At 38.9% G+C, this 25,622-nt stretch overlaps 1 protein-coding gene across 3 annotated transcripts in view; it reads left to right on the top strand.

Annotated features, from left to right (window-relative positions):
* GULP1 (GULP PTB domain containing engulfment adaptor 1) overlaps nucleotides 1-21,315 on the top strand; it is a 142,563-nt gene extending 121,248 nt beyond the window's left edge. The window contains exons 10-13 of one of the 3 annotated variants that reach the window (XM_084209279.1): nucleotides 3,179-3,403; nucleotides 6,220-6,358; nucleotides 12,863-12,957; nucleotides 19,285-21,315. In XM_084209279.1, the coding sequence (XP_084065405.1) occupies nucleotides 3,179-3,403; nucleotides 6,220-6,358; nucleotides 12,863-12,957; nucleotides 19,285-19,356 (531 nt within the window). In that variant the 3' untranslated portion in view covers nucleotides 19,357-21,315. The remainder of the gene's footprint in view (nucleotides 1-3,178; nucleotides 3,404-6,219; nucleotides 6,359-12,862; nucleotides 12,958-19,284) is intronic. The other 2 variants (XM_084209281.1, XM_084209280.1) reach the window with 2 other exon arrangements.
* Nucleotides 21,316-25,622: the final 4,307 nt, after the last annotated feature.

Here is a 25,622-nt window from a genome sequence, read left to right as displayed (position 1 = left end):
TGTTCCCATTGCCAGTGCTGACCAAAGCTGCCAGGGCTCCCTGAGAGCACTGAAATGTGGGGGAAGCAGAGCTGGAGGGCAGCAGGAAGAAAAGCAGCTGGGAGAAGCAGCCCCAGAAGGATCAGTGTTCTTCCATGCACCGTAAATATTGCCAAAGATGCAGTGTGGAATGCAGACTCCTACATGGAGGTGGTGCAAAACCCCTCCAGCCTTAAGCAGGGCATTAAAGACACTGATTGATCAGCCCTCTGCTCTAAGGTTTTGTTGTGACCATCGTTGGAAAGTTTTACCACACTCAAGGGAAAACCCCAAGATAGATGTTGGAGCTGTATGCAGATTTCAAAAACCATTTTGGAACGTGTTTATGCATATCACTTGATTCCTGTTCCACCAAGATTGCCAAGTGGGAAGATGCACATGTTTTTTTGGGGTTTTTTTTTGCCTATCTTCAGCTTGGTTAGATTTATAATATTCTGAGTTCAGTTGTTTGAGCACTTCTTCATGAGGGTATAAAATTCTGTTGCATTTATAATGTTAAAGAAAATAGATTTGAAATTCCCTATGGCATATATCATGTCACTGAAGAAGTACTAAATGAACTGAAGATGTAGCAGTTAATTAATGGAACTGCTAATGCTTATACTGTATTTTATGAATTACTAAGTTATGGATTAGTGAGTGTTCTTATTAGTCCCAAATATCAGGAAATGAGCAGGTTCTTGATTAAATGCATAATTTTCAATTCAAGGTTGCTCACTATTCCCTGATATATCGCTGCAGTTTCCTGCTGTGGTGGTTCTGTATGTTACCAATTTGAATGTTCTAAGGAACAAAACCATTTCCTAATTTTTTTCTAATTCCCACTTAATTGATTACTATGTGGGTGTGACACAGAGATTGCAATCAGTGTCTAGAGACACCTGGTAAAAAGAAACAATTTTGAAGTGATTTCCAGATTAATAAAACCTTAATCACGTTACATTTTCTGATATGATGCAGCACAAGAGCTAATCTTCAGCACCCTTCTCAGTAGAATGAGTCAGAAATGAATCCTTTGCTAGCACATAGTTATATCTAACCATAAAAGAGACCAAGTCCACTGAACTAGTATGATATTTTCATGAAGTAGCAGTTCTTGTTGTTTTCTTATGTTAATGGAATGAGGCCCAAATTGGAACATGTTGTATCAATGCCACCGTTACTGCAGGTCTGAGTGGGAACCTCAGACAAAGCACAGTTGCTGTATAAAATGACAATTTAATTATTTTTACTATATTTTCTTCCTTTATAATTCTAATTTTCAGAAGCTACACCCTTTTCAGGTTGTATTCTTTAGAATAAGGGTCTCTGCCTTTCTCCTGCTGCGCTTTGTGCATCTGGTGACATTCCCTGTTTTCCATTGTCGAATACACTTCCCTGCTGCCCCTGTGGTGTGTGTGGGCTGCTTGGCTCCAGAGGGCTGTGAGCAGAAAACCCATCTGCCTTGCAGGTCTTCTGGGCCCTGGCATGAGACACAGAGCAGCACCCCCAGCACCTGATGGGTTCTGTGCTGCTCTGCAAAGGAAGAATTCCCAGGGAAAATCCATTTCCTGAGCAGGTGCATTTGCAAAACTGTGGTAGGAAGCTCACCACCCCACATGGTGTGTGGTGTCCTGAGTGTCACTATGAGACCTGTGACTGCTCCAGTTGAGGAGACACGACACCAGAGCTGTATATTCTGGTTTATTATTGAATTTTTCCATTGCCTGGATTTGATATATGTTCATCATCCTCATGGCTTTGCTGCTTGGTGTCCTATGTGCATTTTACTGCTTTCTGTGTCACTTTTTCATGTGACAGCCATGTCTTCTTATGAAAACTACTTATCCTTTGCTGTATTTGCATTTCAGGAGGGTATTTGGCTTTCTTAATTACACTGTGATTAGTCTTTTTGAGCATTTATTATTCTGAGGACTGGGGTTTTTTTCCCACAGTTATGTATAGCAGCAAGGATTCCATGGCAGTAATGCACAGTAGCGCAGCAACTCTTCTACCTGTAGTCTCGTAATACTCTTGAAATAGTAATCAAAATTCTCTCCTTTAGGTTTTTTTATTTCTTTTTATTGATTACCATTCCAAACCCTCCATTTCACAATTCCAGTATGGAAATTTTTCAAGTTGGGATGAAAATAATTTTTTTTATTCTTTAATGCTGAATTGCAAGTTTTGAGTAGGGAATTTTGTGGGTTGTTTTGATATTCTCAAGTATGGCATTTGTTACTACATTTAGTCACCTGTACCCTTAGCCAGGTTAATCTGTAAAGAAAGAAGCTGAGACTCATTTTAAAAGGATAGGAAATGTTTTGTTTTCTACATAATACTGAAAAAAAATTGGTTTAAAATAATTGAATCCTGCTCTACTGAGTTATGCAAACTCCTGATGAAATAATCATGACATATCTATTGTGTAACACTACAAGGGGAGCAAAAGCAAGGTTCAGAATTCTTGCTGCACTCATCTGCCACTGCCTCAGCTGGATCAGTCACAGGGGTTTAAGCAGGACTGGGTATAGGGTTTAGGCAGGACACCTTCAGCCCAGGTGCCGTTCCTGCCTTCTCCATGTGGAACTCTTGGCTGTGGCCAAGAAGAACTTTCTGCACAAGTGTGCAATCCCTTCTGTTAAGATCCAAAGATTAATCTGTCCTCTGAAGATTGCAGTTCAGTAATGAGCTGTTCTTTCAGCATTGGTGGGATATAAATGGTAGATTTTTCCTCAGTCAGTTAAAGTCTGAGCTGTGCATTAACCAGCGCAGTAATTCTTCTCCCCAGACTTGTGCCTACCTGCTAATTTACAAGTGCAGATGTGAGAGATTGCTGATTCCTTGTTGGATTTAGACATTTGTTAGCATCTCACACACACACACTATTGAAAAGATGCCTGACTTCATTTTATTTGGTGATGATCAAGGATCAAGCTGTCTTTGCTCCAATTGGTACTGGGTTACCTCGTAATGTGGCATATACTTATATTTTGTTGAATTATTTTCAAGTTCTGTATCTTGTAACTATAGCACTGAATAGCAAGTTGCTGACAAGGTTTTTTTTGAAATATGAAATGTGTTTCTTTTTTTCTTCTTTCCCTGACGTTACCACGTTCTGTTCCTCAGAATGTTTTCTCTTTCTGTGATTCCTTTTCAGCTGCTGCACATAAAGTGTGATAATGATGAACATATGTTTCAAAGACCCTCTACTTTTTTCTGGTGTAACAATGAGGATTCACCTCCTTGTTTAGATATCTCTTCCATTACGCTTACTCCTAGGAGTTCTCCTGACTCTAGACTACCACCTGGATTGTTAATACCACCACCTTCAAAAAGTGGTCTTCCAAAGCCTGCCAGTGAATACAGCTGCCCAAGACCTCGTGTAATCTTGCTGTGCAAAAGCTTTTTCAGTTTTAGTTTTTTTTTTATTTTGGGCTTTCTTTTGTTCTCTGTTGTATATTAACTTGTATTAAAAATGTGCATTTTGTACAGTGGCTAAAGGATAGGCCAGATGAAGCTTAGGTTCTCTAGTGGTACTCTTAAAATATGGAATTTGTGAAGAATTACTCTTAATTCTACAGAGCTTTTTCTTTCCCATCACCAAAACATAAATTCTTACTTTTCCAACATGTTTTAATTTATCCATTAATTAATGATCTCTCTTATCTGTCAATCTTTTGTTAAATTCTTTTTAGATGAAGAATAGCAATTCAAAACAATTCTAAAGGTCTAACTTCAGGGTCTTCTTCCCCCCAGGAATTAATAGAAAAGCAATGAGCCATTAAATAACATTTAGAATACTTTATAAAAACTGTGCAAAATGAAGGTTGAAAATTATTCACAAATATGAAATGGGCTTATTGCCTCCTTTTTCATATTCATGTGCTTATACTCTCAACTTTTCTTCCATTTGCAAGTAATATTTGCTTTATTTAGCGACCATCCTGGCTTTCTGCATGTGTTCACTAAATAAAAATGCTTCTTGTGCTCATATGTATTCAAAATACACATTTCTTAATTCACTTACAGTTTTAATTAAACCATATCAGTAGAATCAAAATGGTCAGTAAGTGACTTCAACAACATTGAATGTAAATGGGAAATGAGTCTAAAGTTTGGGTTTTCTTTTTTTTTTTTGCCTTAAAGGCACATTTCTAACTAAATGTTAGGGCTGTTTATCTGTCTTCTAGATAGCCATAACTATTTAGCAAATAATAAGATTCTCCATTAGCACATATGATCTCCAAGTCATTCCAGGGTTGCCTATGGGTGTTGATGGAAATGGAGGTTGATGTAAGCATTTATTTATGCCCTAAACCTGATCCCACCTTCCTGATGCCGACAAAACCCCATCTATAATCAGAACCATTTTGGATGAAGGAAGGAGTGTGCTTCTTTATTGTGTTTATTTTGGGTCCAGCACATCCATTGCTCTGCTTGGAGTGGGAGCGGATGACATCCAGCAGTCTGCCAGACTTGCATTATCCTGCTTCCCTGCAGGGTTAGTGCAAGGTCCATGGACACCAACAGGAGCCTGTGGTGTCTAAACTCTGCACTGAAATCTTTTTACAACACATGATCTTTGAAATTCCAATAGTAATTCAAGTTGAGGACAGTAAAAGTTCTGGATGTGTTAAAAACTTGAAAACTGTTTTTTTATGAAGTTGGTTCACCTATGATCATGATTTGGAATAGCAATGACTGAGATTTTTGTTTTTAAAGGCAGAAATTAAAAGCAGCATGCTAAATGTAGATTTTTTTTTTCTTGCTATACATCTGTATATCTGTGAAGAAATACCCCAGGTTGTTTTAGATATTGAACAGTTATAGATCTCTCTTAATCCAGTTTTAATATATTAATCTAAATTTAAAATATTAATTCAAAACTCCTAAGAATCACAGAAACTCTAAGAAATAGGAAATGTAGGACTTGAGAGCCCTGTGGTTCCTTTTTTGACAGTGCATTCAGAGGAAGGCTGTGGATCAATATTCCTTCTCAGCAGCCAGTGCAGAGAACCTCCAGAGAGAAATAGGTGTGGTTCAGGGCCACCTGTAGACTTGGCTTAGGGATCTGTGATGTGAGCTATCCCAGGGCAGCTGCAGGTCTGCAGCACAGGCACTGAGGAAAGCAGCGTTCCAAAATAAGGGCTTATCCATGGGACTCTCATGGACAAGCAGTGCTAAGGACTGCCTGATTGCCAGGTTATCATATTTGTGTATTCTGAATAAAAGGATCCATGTGACTAATTTAAGTCCTGCTTCAAAATCTCTGCGTGGAGAGTTTGTGCAAACTTGTTTCAAAGCTTCAGGCTTCTGCTGTGCCTGGCTGGCCCTTCTAATACACAGGGTGTGGGAGTTTCTGTATTGTCTCAGCAATAACATGAACATGCAAACTAGTTTTGCCTTCAGCTTGTTAGTCTCAGTTTTAATCTATTTCAGCCTCTGTCTTCAGTGTTCAGTATATTTTAACTTGCCTGTGCCTCACTTGTGCCCTGAAGCAGTGGACTGGTGGCAGGAGGAATGAACCATTCAAAACCAAAAATGGCTGTAGAGCTATAGTAATTGGTGGGTTTGGGGTTTCTTTTTTGCCCAGTATTTTTTTGAACCCTTCCAAATTCCTATGCCTTTTGAATGAAGTCTCTTCAGTTTTACCTTCGAGGACTACAGGTTTATTTTAGATATTAATATCCAGTATATCATGTTTAGATTATTACTTATGGAAAAACACATTTAAAGTTTTCATCATACCGTTTTCTCTAAGCTGCCAAATAAGAGATCATGTAAAGAAGAATTAGCAAACCAAAAATACTGGGATTGTATCTTTGAACTTGGTTCTGTGCTCTCCAGAGCAGAGCACGCTGTTGTTTCCCTATTACCTCGACTGGGTCTCGTGAAGGTGTCTGTGCTCACATGTTTGCCAGAGAGCTGCTTGTCACAGCTTTGTCAGGTGTAACTGGGATACATTTTCAACTCAAAATGGAAAAATTACAATGCTGCTTTTGTACTGGGGAGTGTTAGCATGTGTCAGTCTGTACTGCAAATGCCATTTGCTTGGTGTCAAGAGCTGGGGTTTGCATGCTGATGGTTGTTTTTAACTTTTCTTTTCAAAATGTGACTCTTATCTGCATGCTGAAGAATTCAGTATTGTGATCTTTTTCATGTGAAACATTGCCCTAATATTTATTGTCCTTATTGTAGGCAGGCAGTGTGACACCCAAATCACCCTCCACTGACATCTTTGATATGGTTCCCTTTTCTCCCATATCCCCTCAGTCATCAACACCTACTCGCAATGGCACACAGCCTCCTCCAGTACCCAGTAGATCTACAGAGATCAGTAAGTTTTGTAACAACTGACCTACTTTTTGCTTACATTATTTTTTTAATAAAGCATCTTTAAAGTTTGACGTACTTTTTGCATGAAAAGCCAAATGCAGTTTTGTAAATCATGTTCACTAATGCTGTTTCATCTTTATACCATCCTCCCAAAGTCCTTGATGTTGCTGCCAAGTTGCATTATAAACAAACTTACTGTGAAACTGTGACATATACACTTGGAAGGAGTTGGGTTGGGGATTTTAACTTGGCTTTTCTTTTGCAGTCTCTTTTCTGTACTTCAAGGAATACTTTTACTTCCTGTTAGTTCTTTCCTTGTCAAGCCACGGTTCTAGCACCTAGAGCCTGCATTTCTGGGGAAGGCAGCAGGTGGAGTAAGTATGGTGATGGTGATGCTCAAGGGAGAGCTGAAGAAACCCTTCAAGGACACTTGGAATGCTGTTTTCAACACTGCTTTTCATATTGTGCACAGCTTTGTTTAGCTATAGTTGATGAACCTCTTCAGATCTCCAGCCACTCCTAAAAGGTCTTCAAAAGGTTATTAACGACAGCAATTTTATTTTGCAAAGGCTTGAAAGCATCTAGGGTAAGGTTCTTGACTTCACTGGAAATCTTTTTGGAGTCCAGAAAGTCTTTTTAAAAGCTTTGCAAATCCCTTGAAGGAGAGGAGAGTGGGGCATGCACAAGTGACGTAAGGGGTTGTGGAAATATGGGTCTGTGTTTGTATCTTCTGTTCCTGATGCCTGTTTTAGAGTGGATAAAGGACATTAATGTTACTGCCCACCACCATATGGAACACATTTGAGGGGAGATTGTGCTGTTTTGGGGCGTGCCTCTAGGATGTAGAATTTTCAGCTGTGAATGGGAGCTGTGCACAAAAATGCATTTTATAGCTTCAGTGAGTCAGTGAGTGTCTTCCCTCCCTGAGCCAATATGTGAAGCACTGTTTGGTTCCATTGCTCAGAATGTCTGTCACCTTCTAAAGAGAAAGCAAATGTTCAGACTCTTAATTCAATAAAGAGCCTGGGTTTTTTTAAAGAGAATATTGTAAAATAATAATGAATTTCTGTGGGGTTCTCAAAAGGTATACTAACAGAATTTTATGTCTATCAAATATAGTCAGTATTAACTATTTTCATATAATTTAAAAGAATATTTGAATCTTCTAATAGAATAATAGAATAGAACAGCTCTGTTGAGGAGAATTTTATGGATTTGCAAAAAATAATTGAAAGATTGCTTCTCTGAAACTACAAGCAATGCCATGAAATAGATCTAAATGTGCATATACAGCTTCAAGAATGGCAACTTAACTTGAATTGAATTATAGGTCAAGATTTTATTTTTTCCATATTGTCTTGCCTCAGTTCCATAGAAATCTTGTGGGAGTTGGCCCTCAGTCTTGAGAGATCTTGAAAATTCCAGCTTTATGGGATTTGTAATTATTTAGGCAGTGGGTTTTGTAATACAAGGAAAAAAAAAAGAGTCGCTTATTAACAGTGATATCTATTGTTTATAGTTGCTGCTTCTGTACTTCATTGCTTTGCCTTCAGCTGAGATGATGTAGTTCAGAGATGCTACTTCAGGGAGAGATTACAAAGCCCATCATGCTCTTTATACTTTTGATCCCTGCTCTTTCAGTCTGTGTCATGGTACTCTGTGTTAAAAATTACTGTCTTCATCAGCTATTAATGCTTTTTGGCATGTTTCAGAGTGTCATTGAAACATGAGAGGAATATTTTATCATCAAACAAGGGCTTTACTGTCCCAGATGAGAAAGTTCAGCTCCCATAAGCTCGTTCAGGCTGTGTAGTGTCCCCTTACTGTAACAATGTGCAATAATGTATTGCTTTGTGGTGACACTGCTGCCAGTTCCAGCAAGCTGGCATTTCTTTCTCCAGTACAAGTCAGAGGGCTATCAACCAAGAGGAGCCAAAGTTTGGAGTCTCCATTTTCTGAGATCATCTTTTCCGCTTCCTATCTCTACTTTCTTTGTCACAGCACTCAAGCAGAGTTGATTTGGTGAAAATAAAGGTGATTTTGTTGGATTTTATAATTTTGTAACTTTCACCTTTCTCACATTCAGTAGTAAAGAAGGAGAAAGATGAAGGTTTGCCATCTGTTTGTTAATAGCACCTCATTTTATTCCTTTTGCCTAAGTGGGGCCTGTTACCCAGGGAGGGCACTTGTGCTGCTCGAGCAGAATGTGCTTTTAAAAGCCAAAATTCATCTTATTCATCCACTGGCCAGTTTGAGAAACCAGCCCAAAATAACAGTGCACCAGAAAGGCATGGACACTTGTAGGAAACCTGCAGCAATACCAAGCGCTTTGCATTCCTCCAAGGAATAGTTCCATAGGTGATTACTGGCACCAGGATGACAGTTCAGCTTCCCATACAGACAAATGCCCAGAGTTAGAAGTTTGCTTACCAGTTCTTCCCTTGATAATTTCACAGGAAAAACAGTTGTGGGGTGATAAATGGTACCTCTGGCATTGCTGAGCTCACAGCATGGAGTTTAAGATACCCCAGCTTTTAATACTAGAGTAGAGCAACAGTGACCTTTTTTATTTTTTTTTTTAAACACAGATATTTCCAAAGCATTTAGGCTTTTAAAAATTAATTAAATTTTGAGATTTTGAGTTCATATTCAGCAGTGTTCCAGCAGGACTACTCAGTAAATGTCTGCTCACTACTGACTGTATCAGCAATAGTAAACAAATGGGGTTTACCTATTTAAAGGAGAAAGTGGCATCATTTTTTTGCAGGAGGTTGCAGATTGGTCAAATGCATGCTGACTCTTTAGGTAATAAATGCAACATGGTGAAATGCAACCAAAAATGAATGCTAGAGATTGCATGCTGCTTCTTCCTCATGGAGGAAGGAGTTGCAAGTGTTCTTATAAGTTATCTGAATGGTCAGAATTAGTTCATTAATTTTATTTCATTAAAGGAGGAATTAACTTATGTTTCTTGTTAGCACAACATTCGTTTCATATCTCAGAAAAGAACTGTAGAGGATTATTCTCTATTGAGTTGTTCAATATTTATTTCCCACAAATGCATCGTGAACAAACCAAGGTCACAACAGGCAGATGCAGAAATCTGCTCCGAGGTGCTCTTTTTCTGCAGATATTTAAGAGCATTTTGTCAGAATAATGGCTGTAATAATTTCCAAAGAAAAAATATGAAGTAGCCTGCAGCTAAATCATAGGCTTTCTGGATTTTCCTGTCTCAGTTTATTCCAAATATTTCTTCGGGTGCTTGTCTCTGAGTGTGATTCATTTTTGTCATCACAGCTGCTCCATCTGGGCAAAGCATATATCAGCATAGCCATGTGCCTGGATGAGAGCTGAGGTAGAGATTGGGATGTCAAGTGCAGCAGAAAAACCAAATATTTGTATTTTTGCTTAGTAATTGCCAATTTTGAATTTACCATAGAGTGCAGGTTGCTATTCTCCAGTATTTGTTTGTTCTCCCGAATGTCAGGTCCCAGAATTTAGTACTTGTTCATGTTATCCTGTGGTTTTAGCTGAGGATCTAAAACATCAACATTTCATGGCTTTTGAATTTGTGGGTCAATTTTGCAGCCTGGAATTTATTTCCATCCAGAAAGGAATGAGAAAGGAAAAGGAAATTATTTGTACTGTTTTAATGGATAATTTTCAAAGGCTTCCTGGTTGCTGTTTATTGGAGAAAGAAATGCTTGTCTATGCTACAGTAATTTTAGGGAGTATGCAAGGCAAGATATTCTTGGTATAGCTAATTTTCATGCAAATACTCTGGCCTGAAATAAAAATTTACCAATTTATCCCATCTGTGCTAAAAAGGAGCCTCCCCTCCATAATGAGTGGAGTGAACAATGGTGGAAAAGCCTATGGATATCCCAAGGAATATCCCAGCCCTGCAGGGATGAAATCTTCACATTTCTCCATTTTACACATGTTCTTCAGCTTTTGCTCTCAAGGCAAATGCTGACAGTGCTACTGAAAGTATTCCATGGAACTTTGTGCCTCCCTGACTCTTAGCAGTGCAGCCTCGCTTATAGCACTCAAACTTTAAATGCAGAAAAGCATTTGTTCTGTGAACTTCTTCAGCTGGAATGGATAGCAAGTTATGATAGAGAGAATTCCCCAGTTAATAGCTTTCCTCAGAAACCCAGCTAGGTAATGCTTCTTTATTTTGAATTTGATTCTGTGCAGGGTTTACTAGGCTCTGTCACTTGGAATAAGTCACACTCTGTTTGTTTTAAATTCTGCTTTGTATGCAGTATAAATTCAGAAATCTTTCACATTAAAGGAAGGAGTGACATTAAAGGAGTTAAAACTTCTGCTCTTCTCCTGCTAATGAGCTCAAAAGGGTTTTCATTAATAAAAGCCCAATAATAAGGCATGAATGAGATAATAGCCATAATAGTGTACTAAAATACTCGCTTTTAAAAATAGTCATAAGCCATTATTCAGTACAAATTATATGCAGGAGCTTTGTCCTTCACTGTTTTTTCATAAATACATTCAATAGAATGTTTGCTAAGCCTTGGTGTTGGAACTGTCTGCTTTCAATTGTCTGACCACAGAGAAAGCTGTCAGCTCCTTTTAAAGGTAAAAAGAAGGAAAATGGACCTACATAATGAACCATAGACTGTTGAGGGTTATAAAGTAGAATCATTTTTTTGCCCAGTAGAGGTTAGATTGCCAGCCAAAGCTGCTACACATCTGAAGGTTATTTGCTAGGAGCATCAGAGCATTTCAGGACACTGGTTATACTGGAGCAGACCCATTTTGGCTGTGAAAGAGGCAAAGGATGAGGGAGAACCTAATTTTTACATTAGATTATCTGAGTTCAAGTCTCTCTTGCACGCAGGTGGTCTGCCTTTGCCAGGAAAGACTGGATTTCTTCTTGGCTCTAGTGGACTCTTGGAATAAGGCTCTCTTATCTGGGCCATCTCCTGGTCCCGTGTGACAGTTTGTAGCTGCTTAGCCACAGTTTTTTAAATATGTAATCAATCAAGTTCTGCTCAAATTTCTGTACTTTATTATGGGAATTTCTGTACTTTATCATAGGAGCAAATGATGGTAGGTGCTAGTAATTTCAAATGCCTGCTGTGCAGCCTGATAACACCTAATTGATAAGGGCAAAGCCCTGACAGACTGATATGCACAACAACTGTTGAATAGCCCAGAGAACACAGGTGTAAAATTCTGCCTCTAAGGATGCCAAAACCAAACCAACTGTGCAGCTGTAAGCAGGTGCTACCCCACTCATAATAGGACTAGGAACACTGCAATGGGGGGAGTGGGTCCAGCAGTTAATTGTCACCGAGACACTCAGGTGTTAAGGGTGAATTTTGTGCTTAATTGTCCAGTCACTCAGTGTGCCCTTACTGTCACACTCTAAAACTAAAATTGTTTTGAGACAGGTAGAATGCTTCTCATCTTTCTTGCTAAGCAGCCCTGAAAGTTAGGAGAGAGCATATCTCCTCATGGTTCTGGTTTTCTCTCCACCAGTGACAAGGCTGTAGGAACTTGGTTCTGTAAATTCTGCAGTCAGTGGGGTTGGGTTGGGTGAGAAAAATTTTTTAAACTACTGTAGTTTAATCTAGTGTGAGATGGGAAATGTGCCTAGAGATAGAAAAACCAAAAAATATTTGAGCAGGCAAATATAAAGAACTATACTGGTCTAATATGAGAAGAGAACCCAGTTGTATTGGAGGTGTTTCTTCTTACCCAGACAAAAAAAAAGAAACATCACCCTCCCTTTGACCAATAAACTACAGTTAAGAAAAAGTGAGAAACTTTAGTATTGAGAAAGTGAAAATTTGCAATCATTCTATTTATGCACCCAAATTTAGTGGAATTTTAGCATGACAATTCATGGTCCTGTTGTGGTTTTGGGGTTTTTTAAAATTACTTTTTCTTAATGTGATCTTCTCCAAGATTTTCAGCATCTGATGAGTCTTAGTTTTAATTACTGCTAGTTGTTCATTGAGGAACTGTGTCAAACGAAGGCCTTGCCTGAGTAAGAATATTTGTTTGTCTCACAAAAATATCCTTAACCTGAGGAGGGGGGGGGGACACGAAGATTAATTGGTTAGTAATTTGTGGTTGACATTATGTAGAAATGAAATTTGGCAACTCATGTCTAGTGGCTTCCTCTTCATTTTTAAAACTCCTGCACACAGACTGCGGAGCACACGTCAGTACATGGCGCCCTCTTCCCAGAGCAGCAACTTCTCACCGGATCTCTAGAAGGCACAAGCATTAAAGGAAGATAAAGAGAGGCTTAAACAGAAGTCCAGTGGTGTTCTTGGAAAAATATTTGAGTATTAAGGTTTGGGAAACTGCCCAAGAGCTGGCTTGCACACTGGGATGTTAAAAGTTGTGGTTAAAGAGTGGCATATCTGGTGGTGCTGTTGCTCAGCTCAGGAGATGTAAGGTGGCTTTTTCAGAGCGCTGTTGTTGTTGCCCATACCTGTTCTCCCAGTAACTCACTTTTCTGTCATTGCAGAGAGAGACCTTTTTGGAGCAGAACCTTTTGACCCTTTTAGCTGTGGAGCAGGAGATTTCCCTCCAGACATTCAGTCCAAACTAGATGAGATGCAGGTAACTACTGTCTTACTTGGATTTTGATGGCTGTGTGTCTATTCTTGAAATACATGCTTGCCATATTCTGAAAATGTGTTCCATGAAGCACACACTAATGCACAGACAAACCCCTGGTTCTGACCATTCCTTCTCTAAGTTTATCTCCTGGTCTTTGAGCTGGAGCTGGAGTTTGGGTTTGCCTCAAGAGCCCCACTAGTACCAATACGGTCAGCTACACTAATGAAGGTTTTCTCAGCAGTGTAACCAAAATGGTTTGGGAGCTGTTACCTGGGAAGGGACTGAGAGAGCTGAAAAAGAGAGCTGAGCCCTCCAGATCCCTTGATCTTCAGCTGCAGCAATCTCCACCATCTCAATGTACCCTCCTCAATGGCATCACTTTGTTTTCTCTCAGCATTGGGCAGACAGGTGCTTCTGAGACCGTGGCAACTTTTTGCTGCCTTTAAAAACAGCTCTGTGGCACCCTGGAGCAATTAAACTCCTGAGAATTGATTCAAGAATTCTGAACTGTTGTGTTTTTATCAGAAAATGTTTGTTGATTCTGAAACACTCAACATTGTCCATTCAGTTATTGACCCAATTGTGAAACAATTATAGGAGAAAGTCCTCAAGTTTTGGAACAAATGATGCTCTGCAGTCAGACTTTCAAAACTTCTAGTTCTTTGCCAGCTTATCTCTAGTATTTTTTAAGCAGCCTGCCAGCAAAAGAAGAGGCTGGAAATAATGGAAACTTGAATTTCTAGGATCCTGGCTGCTAAGCAGAACATGTTCCCAGGGTTTTCAGCCCTCTTGTCTCTTAGGAGCACACAAAGTCCAAGAGCATTTGCTTTCAGGCTCCTTCTGGTCCTGTCTCCTGCCTAGAGAGCAGCAGAGGATTTTTAAAATGGCTTAAAGAAGATGGAAATACCATTTTATTTTCCTGAGTGAATTTCCTTTTCTTTGTCAGTTCAGGATGGTTCCACTGACAAACTCTGCTCACAGTGAAGTAAGAAATTTAGCTTCTTGGTCCTCCATATAATTTCAAAGAGCAGCAAAAAGCCAAAACTGTCTTCTTTGCAATTCCAACAACATGCTGGTGTTTTGTGAATGCCATAATGTTTTTACCAAGCCTTGAACGCAAACCCCAAATCTTACAGCACCTCCCATTGATATATTACCAGCATTTCCATTGTTTTAGGGAAAAATAAATTGTAGCAACTGTGGTTGCCGCTAATAATGGTGTGTCAATATTTAAATGTCACATATTAGGAGTTCCTATACAGGTAATGTTTTGACAATATTTGGGATTGTTTGCCTATAACACTACAGAGTGCTGTGACCTCATGAAACATCAGGGAATGGAATAGTAAATGTATTTATCAAAGATATTTGAAGTCATGAAATGAAAACCTCCCATCATTGTTTGTGCTCTCTTGATCTAAAAAAAGGAGACAACCAATCTATAAGAAAACCCCCAAGCATTAGGGTGTTACTGTGTCCTGTTGTGAAGAAAGGCACTCCCACCTAGCATATCAGCCCTTCGCTAAAAATTATTTAGTGGGCCTTTATGTAGGCACAAAACTTGACATTTATCATCCAGCTGAGAACAAATGTACGGCTGCAAGGGGATGAAAAACCCCCAGATTCTAGCTTGAGCCAAAGCAAAGACTGTGTACAGTTATTTTACTGTGTGATTGGTGCAAAATACAGATCACAACATGTTTTTCCTAATGTTTCTTTTATCTTCTTGTGCTTTCCTGGGTGCACAGCGTCAGCGATGGTTGGTATATCATATTTTAATAATGGTATTTAAAGCATTTACAATTGAAATGTGCACGTGTTTGTCTTGTGTTTCTATTTTTATGTATATTTGTTTATGTACAAAAATTTCAACATTTATGTTTGTGTATAGAACTCTGAGTCAGGGCTGGTTTTTTAGGGGCTTACAACCTTTAAGTTAGGACAGCTGATGGTTGTTTTCTTTACTCTGTCTTGCAGGTGCTAATACTAAGCCTTTGTTTTCCCTGTGAACTTGTGAAATCTCCAGTTGTCAGTATCAGATTCACTAGTGAAATGGTTTAACCAAAACCTTTAGTACAGAGATTGTGTTAGTACAATCATGTTTGAGAGCAAGCCTTTGTTTGGACATAGTGATTTAAAACTTTTCAAGGAGCAGAAGCAGCTGTGCTAGTCTCAACAGCCTTTGAGGAAGGTGAGGGCACAGAACATAACATGGTCTGGAAATCCAGCAATGAGAAGTGTGGGCCTCTCTTATTTTCTGTAATGCAGAGTGAATGAATCTGTCATCTTTGCATTATGGAAGCACAGCCTGGATTTCAATAATTATGGATTCTGTTAGAGTTTCTTACGAGGAACACATGAGGTGCCTCAGCACACACCCCGTGTGCAGAAAACTGCCCTGATCTGGCTTTGTGCTTTTGGGAACAAAGTGGGAGAGGAGAGCCCAGCATAGAAGAGGCACTGGACAATAAGCCCTTGAGTAGTGGGTGCTTTTCCTTTGCATCCTGCATTCTGAACTTAATGAGATCAGATAAAGTTCCCTGGCCTCTAGGGGAACACTCTTATTTTTGAACTTCAGTGAGGATCCAAATTTCACAGTTAAGCTTGCTATTCCATTCCTCAGTCCAGTCTCTGTTGATCTTTTTGGAGAGCTTAAAACTCAAACATTTGCCGAGATGTGACTTTTATAGCTCAGGCCTCTCTCTGATGGCTGTCCAACCTCCTGTTTCCCTGCACCCTTATGCTGAAACATATTTTCATCTTTGCTTTGACTGTGTCCAGACATTAATAAAATGAATGTCTACTTTCCCAGAAATCTTGCAGTGAGGAGAAGTTTCCCTGGATCATGAATCACGCCATCAGCAGCTGCTATAATTTATTAAAATCTCAAGGTAGTTAATATCACAGAGCTTCCAGGAGCTGCAAGCCATTCTCCCTGCATGCCCTGAAGCAGTCAGTAGACTTGACATCTTTCCATCTCAAATAAGTTATGCTCAGCCCTCTAAATGCTTTTCTCAGAGATATGTAAATTTGTCATTGCTTCATTGGGTTTGTGCTGACTTAAGCTCATTGAGAGAAGTCACTGTGAAGTGATAAGTGAGTGAACCTCTGAGCCATAAGATTGAATCTGGCAAATTTATCTTCTGGTAAAGTAAAAGTTCTTTGTCTTGTACTGCTTACCGGTTTTAACCAGAGTAGCTCACATCTTTTTATCCTTGACTGCAAAAAAAGGCTGGTTTTGGAAGAGGGATTGTTTCTGAGCTGTTTTGAGTGGAAACAAGCTTTGCTCCTCTCTTTAGGGCATCAGTCACATCCCTTAGTACAATGCCATTTCTTTGTAGGCAGCTAACCTGCTCAGTCCTTGTGTTAAAATGACTCTAAAGTAAAAAAGCTCTTTGAAGAGGACATAAACACAGAAAAACAAGGCACAGGATAGATGCACACTTCATAGCCCTTCTCATTCCCTCTCCTTGTCAGTGCCATGGGGTGGCCTTTTTCAGCATTCCCTGAAAATTCACTTCATGTCCTCCACTTAAATACCCAAGAGAAAAAAAAATACAGATTTTTACATTCCTTCAATGAAAGGAATGCCCATCTAGCCACCTGGATTGCTTTGATGTCCTCTCTATACTGTTGGGCTTTTTGGCCTAGTGGTTGTTAGGGAAGTTTGAGGCTGCTTGGAAGTGCAGAATCTGACGCTGATGGTCGTGGCTTTGGTGTGGCTCAGAAGTGACCATGGAAATGCCATGTCCCTGTTACAGACAGGAAGGTGAATGAGCCATTGTTCTCAGGAACACCCCCTGGCAACCACAGCACTGATTTCTTTCAGCCCAGACAGTTCATTTTGGTAATAAAGTTAAAAAGCTTTTTTAATCATTATGATCCATAAAGAGCAGCAATCTCTGAACAGATTAGCATTGATCACATTGCAAATATGTGAAATGTAATTGTTCTAAATGCAAAATATCACAGCTTGAGAAGGACTGAACAGCACTGGGGGGAAGCAGATGGAGTGAAGCTGCAGAAGGAAAGGCCAAGGAGGCATAGTTCTTCAAGAAAGTGGATATAGCTCTAAGTCAAGTCATAGCAAACAGAAGCAAAGTGCTAAGTGACAGAATATCAGTTTGTGTGGAAAAAACTTAACATGCTCAGCATAAGAGCAGTGAGATGAGTGTATTTCCAAAATGCATCATCTGATTTGCTCTTCTCTTGCTGGAAAAGGGGCATTGGAAGTGAAGCCACTGAAGACACAAGCAAACTGTGCTTTACAGTAAAAATAAGATAAAAATAAGAGTGGGCAGGAAAGGAATGGGATGGATGTTCAGTGAAGGCTCTGCTGGCTCAAGATGAAGGTCTCTATCTTTGCCAAACCAGTTGTTGGTGATGTTCTGTTGTTGGAGCTCATCAAGCAACCTCAGGGTGAAGCACCAACAACAATCCCTTGTTGCTGTATCCCTTTACAAACTCAGAACTGGAAGCAGCCTTCAGATACTTCAAAAGTTGAACATCCTAGGCACACTGTAACTGCAGGGTTTAAAATGTAACAGATTAGAACCCCAGGGTTAATTCTCTGAATTCTCCTGGGTAAGCAGTCCTCCTCTGACTGCAGTTACATCAATTAATCTACCCTTTGGGAAAATGAACACTGTCTGTTTGTAACAGGATGTGTTTCCCTTGGAATTTCAGCTACCGTTCACTTGAAATATCCTCTGTATTGAATGTTCTTCTTTTTAATCCTTTGGAAAATGCAGAGGAAAAAAAAAAGGAAAAATCTTAAATACACTAGTGAGCCTTGGCAGCACTGTGTCACCCAGGTAGAGCAAACTGGGTAGCACACTTGAGGAATGTTAACACCACAGTGCTGCTACTTGCTCAGCATCTCATGGTATGGATCTGCCTTTAGGAACATGGAGCTTTTACTTGGAAATTCTCAGACCATTTAGTAGCTATTGCCAGGAGGTTTGTTCTGTTTTTCCACATTAGTCTCCTGATAGCAGTAGCTGGCAGGGTTATTAGATATTCATACACTTTTCAAGTGTTAGCCTGTGATTTGAATTTGTTTGAAATTAAGCTGGTTTGACGTGGGATTTATCTTCTAAACCCAAAAGGTATGGTCTTGAGGTACTGCTCTGCATGTGAGGAAAAGACTTGGGTTTGTGCCTAATCCCCACACAGATGGTTTTACAAAAAGATTTATCTTGTTTACAAGATGTTTTCTTGATGAAAGGAGCTGTTATTGATTTCATAGCACACAATCAGCACTCTCACTGAACAGAGCACTGAGACAGCTGCTGCTGGAGTTGATGTTCTCATGGCATTTCTAGTCAGAGCCCCATTTCCAATTCTTAAACCTTCAAAGTACTTTCACCCTACAGACTGAAATTTTCTTGGCTCCAAGGTGACTTTTGAGGGTCAAGCCACAACTATTCATCTTCTTTTAATGCAAAAAGTGAAATGAAAATAAGAGTGGTTTTCTTGTATTAAAAGGGCAGTTGTTACTTTAGGAGTGGTGTGAACTAAGTGCCTTTAGCAAGCTAAGTATCTATGAAAGCATACAAAATAAAAAGTACTTGTAGAATAAATTTCTTCTCCATAGAGAAGGTGGTAGCATCCAGCTTATAATCTTTTTTGTGTTTCTATTAATAAAACAAATGTGAGCAAACTCAGGAATTTTGGTCTGAACTTTTAAAGCAACTCACTGCATTTTCAAAATACCACTGTGTTTTATTTTACTGAGTTACATGCCTTCAAAATGCACAGTTTTTTCATTTGCAGTTGAGCAAGCATGATTTTATCTGCCTTCTTGATGAAGCTCAGATGGCAGTGGGCAGTGAAGCCCTGTCAGTTTAACTGCACTGGGAGCAATTCAGAGCAGCCCTCTGAGGTGGGGTAGTCAGCACTTTTTGTTGGGCTGCTCTTACAGCAGCACAGAACATAGGAGGCACCTTGTATCAGTAACAATGTTCATGTCATACCTGTATTTTTCAATATAAATCTTCTTGAACAATGTGGTGCTAGTCAAATTTGTTTGGATTTCTATTGACCTATGTACAAGAATATTCAGTATTGTTTATTCTATAGTATTTTCTTCACTTTATGTACATACTGTAGCTATGCTGTTGTATGGTGTGCATCTTTTATGAGTTAACCACTAAGACTTACTAAAAAGTGGCTGAACAAATAATGTAAATATTTGTGAATTCAGGCTGAAGTATCATTGCAGTTTGTCTGCCTAAAGATATACTTGGATTTAAATGTTTTTACAAGGAGAATGTAATCTCCAGAACTCACTTGGCTCTTTACTAATGATGTCTTGTTTCATTGCAGGAGGGGTTCAAAATGGGATTAACTCTTGAAGGCACAGTATTTTGTCTTGACCCACTAGACAGCAGGTGCTGATGCCAAGAAAGTCATTGTGAATTTCCTTCACAGTGGGTTTTTTTATTTCTGAACACATACTCACAGATACTATCCATGTGCCAAAAATTGCTTTTTTCAACATGTAAACTCTTGTGAGGCTTGCTTCTGTAAAAATTCAAACTTATTTCCAGTCTTTCCCTGTACAAATGTAAAAAGTTGTATTTGTTTATGAATTATGGATGAAATTATGCTGTTGTGTTTCTTTCTGTCACATTTTGGCCCGAGTTTACTATGCTTTATGATTCTTAGCTTGGAGAAGTTCTTCAGAAAGGTCACTCATGCCTCTCTCTCTGTCTCTCTTTGCAAATGTGCAGGCATGAATTCTGCATAATACTTTACCTGACAGCATTTTGAAATTATGCTTTTAAGGTATTATTTAATATTCAAGCAGTAAAATTATTAATATCTGCTAGAAAAATTTCAATTTGCAGTGAAAAAAGCATAAAATACTAACCATTACTATATGCTTCAAAAGTAAATCTGGATGCAGTGTGATTGATTTCCATCACTCTGTGTGGTTACTACCCTGTATATCTGTTGTCATTGGTTTATACAATCCAGATTTTAGGTCCTTCATTCATGTATTAGAAACTAACAAGTTGCTAGTCTGCTAATTAGTGCTTAATGAGCCTAGAAGAACTGCTACATTGCAGAATGGCAAAGCAACTGCCCTTTGTTTTGATATTTTATAGCTGAATTGTAAAGTATGTACCTTGAAATCCATTACATGCTAGCCATAACTTAAAAGGAAGATTATGGTCCTGCATTTACTTAGGAACTTAGGTAATTTTGTGTATAAGCAGGCACTGGGCTCAGTTCTGTAATTACTTTCAACACCTGAGTGTTTACAGCCAGGCTCTGTTGAGTATAATTCCTTTACTCTCTTCTTTACTGTTCCATGTCCTTAATTTCTGCAGAGAAACAAGTATAAGTCCTTTGTACCCACTGGTTGTTCATGTTACAGAAATACCTGCACACCAAAACTCTCAGCTGCTGGTGAGATGAATGCTGACATGTCTATGCATACTCTTCATTAATCTTTCTCATAAGCAATAAAACACCATCTTAAACCTATCTCAGAAAATTATTATCAGGAATTCAATTCAAAAACTTTCCAACCTCTAGTATTTTCTCTTCAAAACATAAAAATGTGGAAACCTCCCTGCCCCAAAATTTTCAGATTTTTTTTTTTTAATGAGAGGCTTTTTGCTGACACTTATAGTTTTGTCCTTAACAGTCACAGTTTACACCAAAACCACATTTTTCAATTTCATGATGAGTATTTTTATGCCTTGTTCAACAAAGTACTTGTGCATGTACCTTTGGAGTCCTCTAAAAGAATGGGATTGTTCCTTTGCTGGGTTTGACTCATCCTCAGGTACCTTGCTGAATTGGGGCCTTAACATCCCACATTACATTTGTCTTCCTCTCTTTCATTCTGAGTTCATCATTCATATAGAGTATTATAGAGAAATATATATTAAAAATATATGAAATCACTAACAAATAGAATAGTATATGTTTCATAAAGAGAAGTCTTTATAATTTTGTTTGTCATATAGTATTTTCGAATTTGTATAATGAGGATGTTTAGTAGCCATAGCAATGGCCTTTTTTAACAAATAGAATTTGTATTTTTATTGTACTTTAAAAAGCTTTACATAATAAGCATCTATTTAGTGGTCATTTATTATCAATGGTAACACTAAGATAATATTTGCACATTTTAAGAAACCTTTTTCGTTACTGATTTTTATGATAGTTGACTGCAAATGGCATGGTTAAATCTTATATACCTGGTCAATACATATAAAAATACTTAAATCAACACAACAGTGCATTTTTAATTTTTATGTGATCCAATTGGAAACTGTATTTCTATGTAATCTCAAATGTCTGTTTAATTTTGCCTAAAATAAATGTTTTTAAATAAATTGCCTCCTAGAACACAGTGTTCATTCACTAAAATGCCCAGCTGGAAGGTAGGGTGGGCTGGTGCTTAAATATTGGGCTGGATCTGCCACAAAAGAGGGTTTAGTCTGGAATGGGTCAAAAGTCACCTTTGGAAAGGATCTGCTCTCAGACAGGGTAGAATGACTCCAGTCCCTTTTATTTTACAGTTTGGGCTAATCTGCAATCAGCAGAGAAAAATCTTGTTCCAAATGCAGCTGTATAATACTGACAGTTAGGGAGTAACTCTCTCTGCAGTGTTTCCTGGATTTAATTAACTTTTCTTTTTGCCCTTTTCTTCCCCCATACTTCTCTGCTCAATATACTTGCTGCTGACTGACTGTTTAAGGAGGGAGGGATAATAATTGAAGTTTTCCTGAGCCATAGAAAACAATCTCTGTAACCCAGGTGTGTTAATGGCACAGGCTGCTGCAGATGGTGTCAGTGCTTCTGAGAGAAGTGACCTGAAACCATCTGGTAATTGTTTCCCTTGTAAAACTTCCCTTCAAGCTAATGCTCAAAACCCATCTAAGCACTTGGATTTGCTGGAATGGGGCTTGAACACCCATGGGAATGGGTGCTGGCAGGTAAGAAGCACATGTCATCATCTGCTGTGAGCTGTGAGCACGAGCTGTCCCTCCCTCCTGCTGCTGTCAGGGTTCTCTCCCAGGCAGAGCAGCAGCACCTCGTGCCACATCTGCACTGCTGCTCTGAAATACCTGGCTGGGAGCAGCCAGAGGAGCCCAGGCCATTGCTCTTGCTCTGGGCAGAGGGAGGGGGATGCTGCTGCTGCTCACAGTAGTGTTGGTTGTGGAAGTTGTCTTGCTACAGAGAGACAGAGAAACACCATCTACTAGGCTAGAAATATGGTGCTAATGAGTCAGGAACAAGACTTTTTAACTTTTAAATTGCAACAAAAATAAAATGTATTTCATTCAGCTTCATGTTGCCCGTTTTGCTGACACTTGTTTCTTTCTTTTGGATGCTTTTCCTTCCATTTCTCTTTTTTTCTTCTGTAAATAAACTGTAATCACTCTGCTGACCATGCTAACTGTGGCTCTATCATCTAGACATGTAATAGTAGATTTTGGCTACACCTGAATGTCCAGCAACTCTCCTGGCCTGTCATACCAAGCTATGTTAATACCTAGAAGCAGGATTCCTTGTTTTAAATTCCTTGTTTTTCTATGAAATGAACTATTTTTTTCTTCCTACCTGCCTATCATGGTATACCTGAGTGAATGATCTGCTTAGGTTAGAATTCTGAAGTCAAACAACTGAAATATGGTGAGTTGGTGTTTTCTTTTTTTAACCTTTGATAAATTACTGAGCATCATTGCAGGACCTAACCCATCTTTACTTTCAGCGAGTCTGTAAGTGGCTCTTGCCCTTCTCTGTGACAGATGGGATTTGTGCTAAACAGAAAATTAATCAAATTGCTCAATTTGGTAAAGACCAAATCTTTCATGTGGTGAAAGGAATTCTATTCCATTCTGGCTTCACAGATGGAGAGGAAGAAAAGGAGAAATTCTCACACTTGCAGAAGCGTGGTCATGTAATCCCAGAGGTGATTGAATCTGCCAAGGAACGGGGCTGGATCTGAGACTTCATTATGATGATTAATTTTCAATTTGTGGAACTAAGCATGGTCTCATTCTCACTGAGCAACTCTGCTTCACAAAGAGAGTCTCTTCTGCAGAGGAGGAGACTGTCACTGCCTGAGAAACCTCTGCTTAAACACACAGAGCCCCTACCTGCACTACAGATTGTCACCCTTTGGACACCCTCTAAAGAGAGGAGGTGTGATGAGAATTGCAGGGAAGTTCTCAGTTTAATTGTTTTCACACTTTGGGGTTTTGTTGTTGCTTTTTAAAATTAGAGGATGCAGAAGTCACAAATAACAAACCCCTCAGAATAACTGGCCATATGTTTTAAAATGCAACTGAAAATGCCTGCTGATAGGTGTTTGGTGAGCTTCAGCTAAAAGGCAGCCTTGGTACTTCATTAGCCTGCTTTTCCCCCCTTTCTTTTTAGACAAATTCTTAATGAGAGACTGAGGCATGAGTTGCGCAGTGAGCTGGTGAAAAGCTGGTGAGCAGTTGTCAGAAATGACATAGAGAGCAGGATTTCAACTCTGTGGGTTTGTTCAGTTATTTGTGAGGGGTGAGGCAGTGTCTGAGGGAGAGCCTGACATTTGTAATACATGCTGCGTGCCTGGGATGCTTCAGCATGCATCCAGTGGTGGTGCACAGATAAAAGAAATTTATTTATTCATCAGACCAAAGTACTTTCTGGAAGTACAAGACACAGTGGGATTCATAGAGTGAATATGTAGTCTCTCTGTGTGATGGGGTAAAGCTTTCCAAATATGTAATTTATATCTGTAGTTTAACTTTTGTATTTAAGAAATTTCCCAGGAATCGAATTTCTATATAGTTGGAGATAAAGCCTGCAGGTTAAGTCTCCAAAAGTGGACTCTGGAATGGACTGAACTTATTTTAAGTCTCATATAAATGACGGTAACCAAAGTCAGCAGATTTCATCCTTTAGACTCTTTTTTTCTTGTTTGGGTTGTTTTTTTCCCCTCACATTTTCCACTGTTTATTTCAGCAGAGCTTTTGCCTTGCAATAGAGATTAAGAAGGAGCAGAAACAGATTAGGAAGGAAGTATAGAGGAAAATCAAAAGGGAACAAAATATCATCTTGTGCCTGCGTTAAGCAGTTCAGTCACACTGCATTTTTTGTGAAACTTCACTGATGCGAGAACTCTCGTTCTGCCCCATCACTTTTTTTGCTATCTCAGGGATGCACAAGGGCTGCCAAGAAGCAGATTTGCCATGTCTGCAGCCCCCAAGAAGTGCTCTTGGAGCTGTTGCACTGTGCCAGAAGCAAGGAATATTGCCTCACACAGAGTAGGTAAACACAGTGAGCCTTGTCTACGATGCTGCTTGCTGCAAGCTCCAGTTTCCATGCATTCATCCAAATTTCTAGTAGTTTGTACCATATGAAAAACCTGGTTAAGTTGCATATCTGACAAAGGCTTCCAGAAGAAAGCTGTACTAAGCTATCACAAAAGCTCTTTAGCTAATTGCCTTTGTTCTAATGCTGATTGGAAGACATGACAGTCATCCATATTTTCTAAATGCCTGTTGATAAAACTTTATATAAATTAATCTCTTTATAAGAACTTTCCCAAAAGAGGAGTCTTAGGATAGACCCTTTCAAATTCTCATTGGTTCAGTTTCCTTTGCAGCTTCATGCTACACACAAGCTTCTCTGACCAAAAAGGAACTCAGAAATTCTGTTCAATGTGAGTACTTCTAAAAGCTACCTCTGGTTTTACCATGTGTGACATTCAAATTGTGGCAAGTTTTATTTCTTTTATGATTGTATTCTGTAAGCATTTTATTCATTAAAAACGAGATGCTTTTTGAAACTTCTGCACCATATTAGAATTGGAATATATTGAGCATGTTTCACTGAAAATAACTGAATGAATTCTCTAGGCATCTAAACTGGTTGGCTTTGGAAAATTATTATGCATTTTAAATATTTTGGTGTGTTGTATTTTGGGTTTTTTTTAAAGAAATGTCATTGTTTTCAAATAAAGCAATCCTTCACACAGAAAAGACAGAAAATCCTTCTGTGCGCTGCAATAGGATAGGGCTCTTAAGATAATTAGAGTTCATTGGGGGGGAAAAGCAACAAAACTTACTTGAAGGTCCTGGGTAGATTAGAAATCTGAGAATTTTTTTCTCCTCTTCATTAATATTTAGAGTATGTTAGAACATTATCACTCCAGTCCATACTTTGCTATTGTTTTTGTGGTGGAAGAGAGCCCCCATAATGGCAGGTTCAAGTACCTACAGTGCAAACAATGCAGAAATGAGGTTCCCCTGTTTTTGCAACCTTATATACTATGAAAAAGCCAGAATAAATTTTTTAAATACTTCAACCCTGTAAAATAGTGACGTGATCACATATCATTTGTGGTTGATAAACCTGGCATGCAAAATAAGCAACTACACTTGGCAATAAAGGTAAAAGTTTTCAAGGTAAGTGAGTGAGAAATTGCACAGGAGCATGGAATGCTCTGTGGGATTGCTTGTCTGACTGGGCTCAGCTGTGCTGCACCCATGAGTCAGGCTGTATTTATGTAGCTTAGCTGATGATCTGCTGTACTGCTGCTGAGAAGCAAAAAAAAAAAAAAAAATTAACAAAAACATTTAAATCCTTGATGCTGTTTCCAGATTTTGAGTCAGATTGTCTCCTGATAAAAAGTGTTAATATTGACT

This window comes from Fringilla coelebs, assembly GCF_963513975.1.
Source record: "Fringilla coelebs genome assembly, chromosome: 7".
Lineage (NCBI taxonomy): Eukaryota > Metazoa > Chordata > Aves > Passeriformes > Fringillidae > Fringilla > Fringilla coelebs.
The sequence above is the reverse complement of the archived record's forward strand: the minus strand, read 5'-3'. Positions and strand labels throughout refer to the sequence as shown.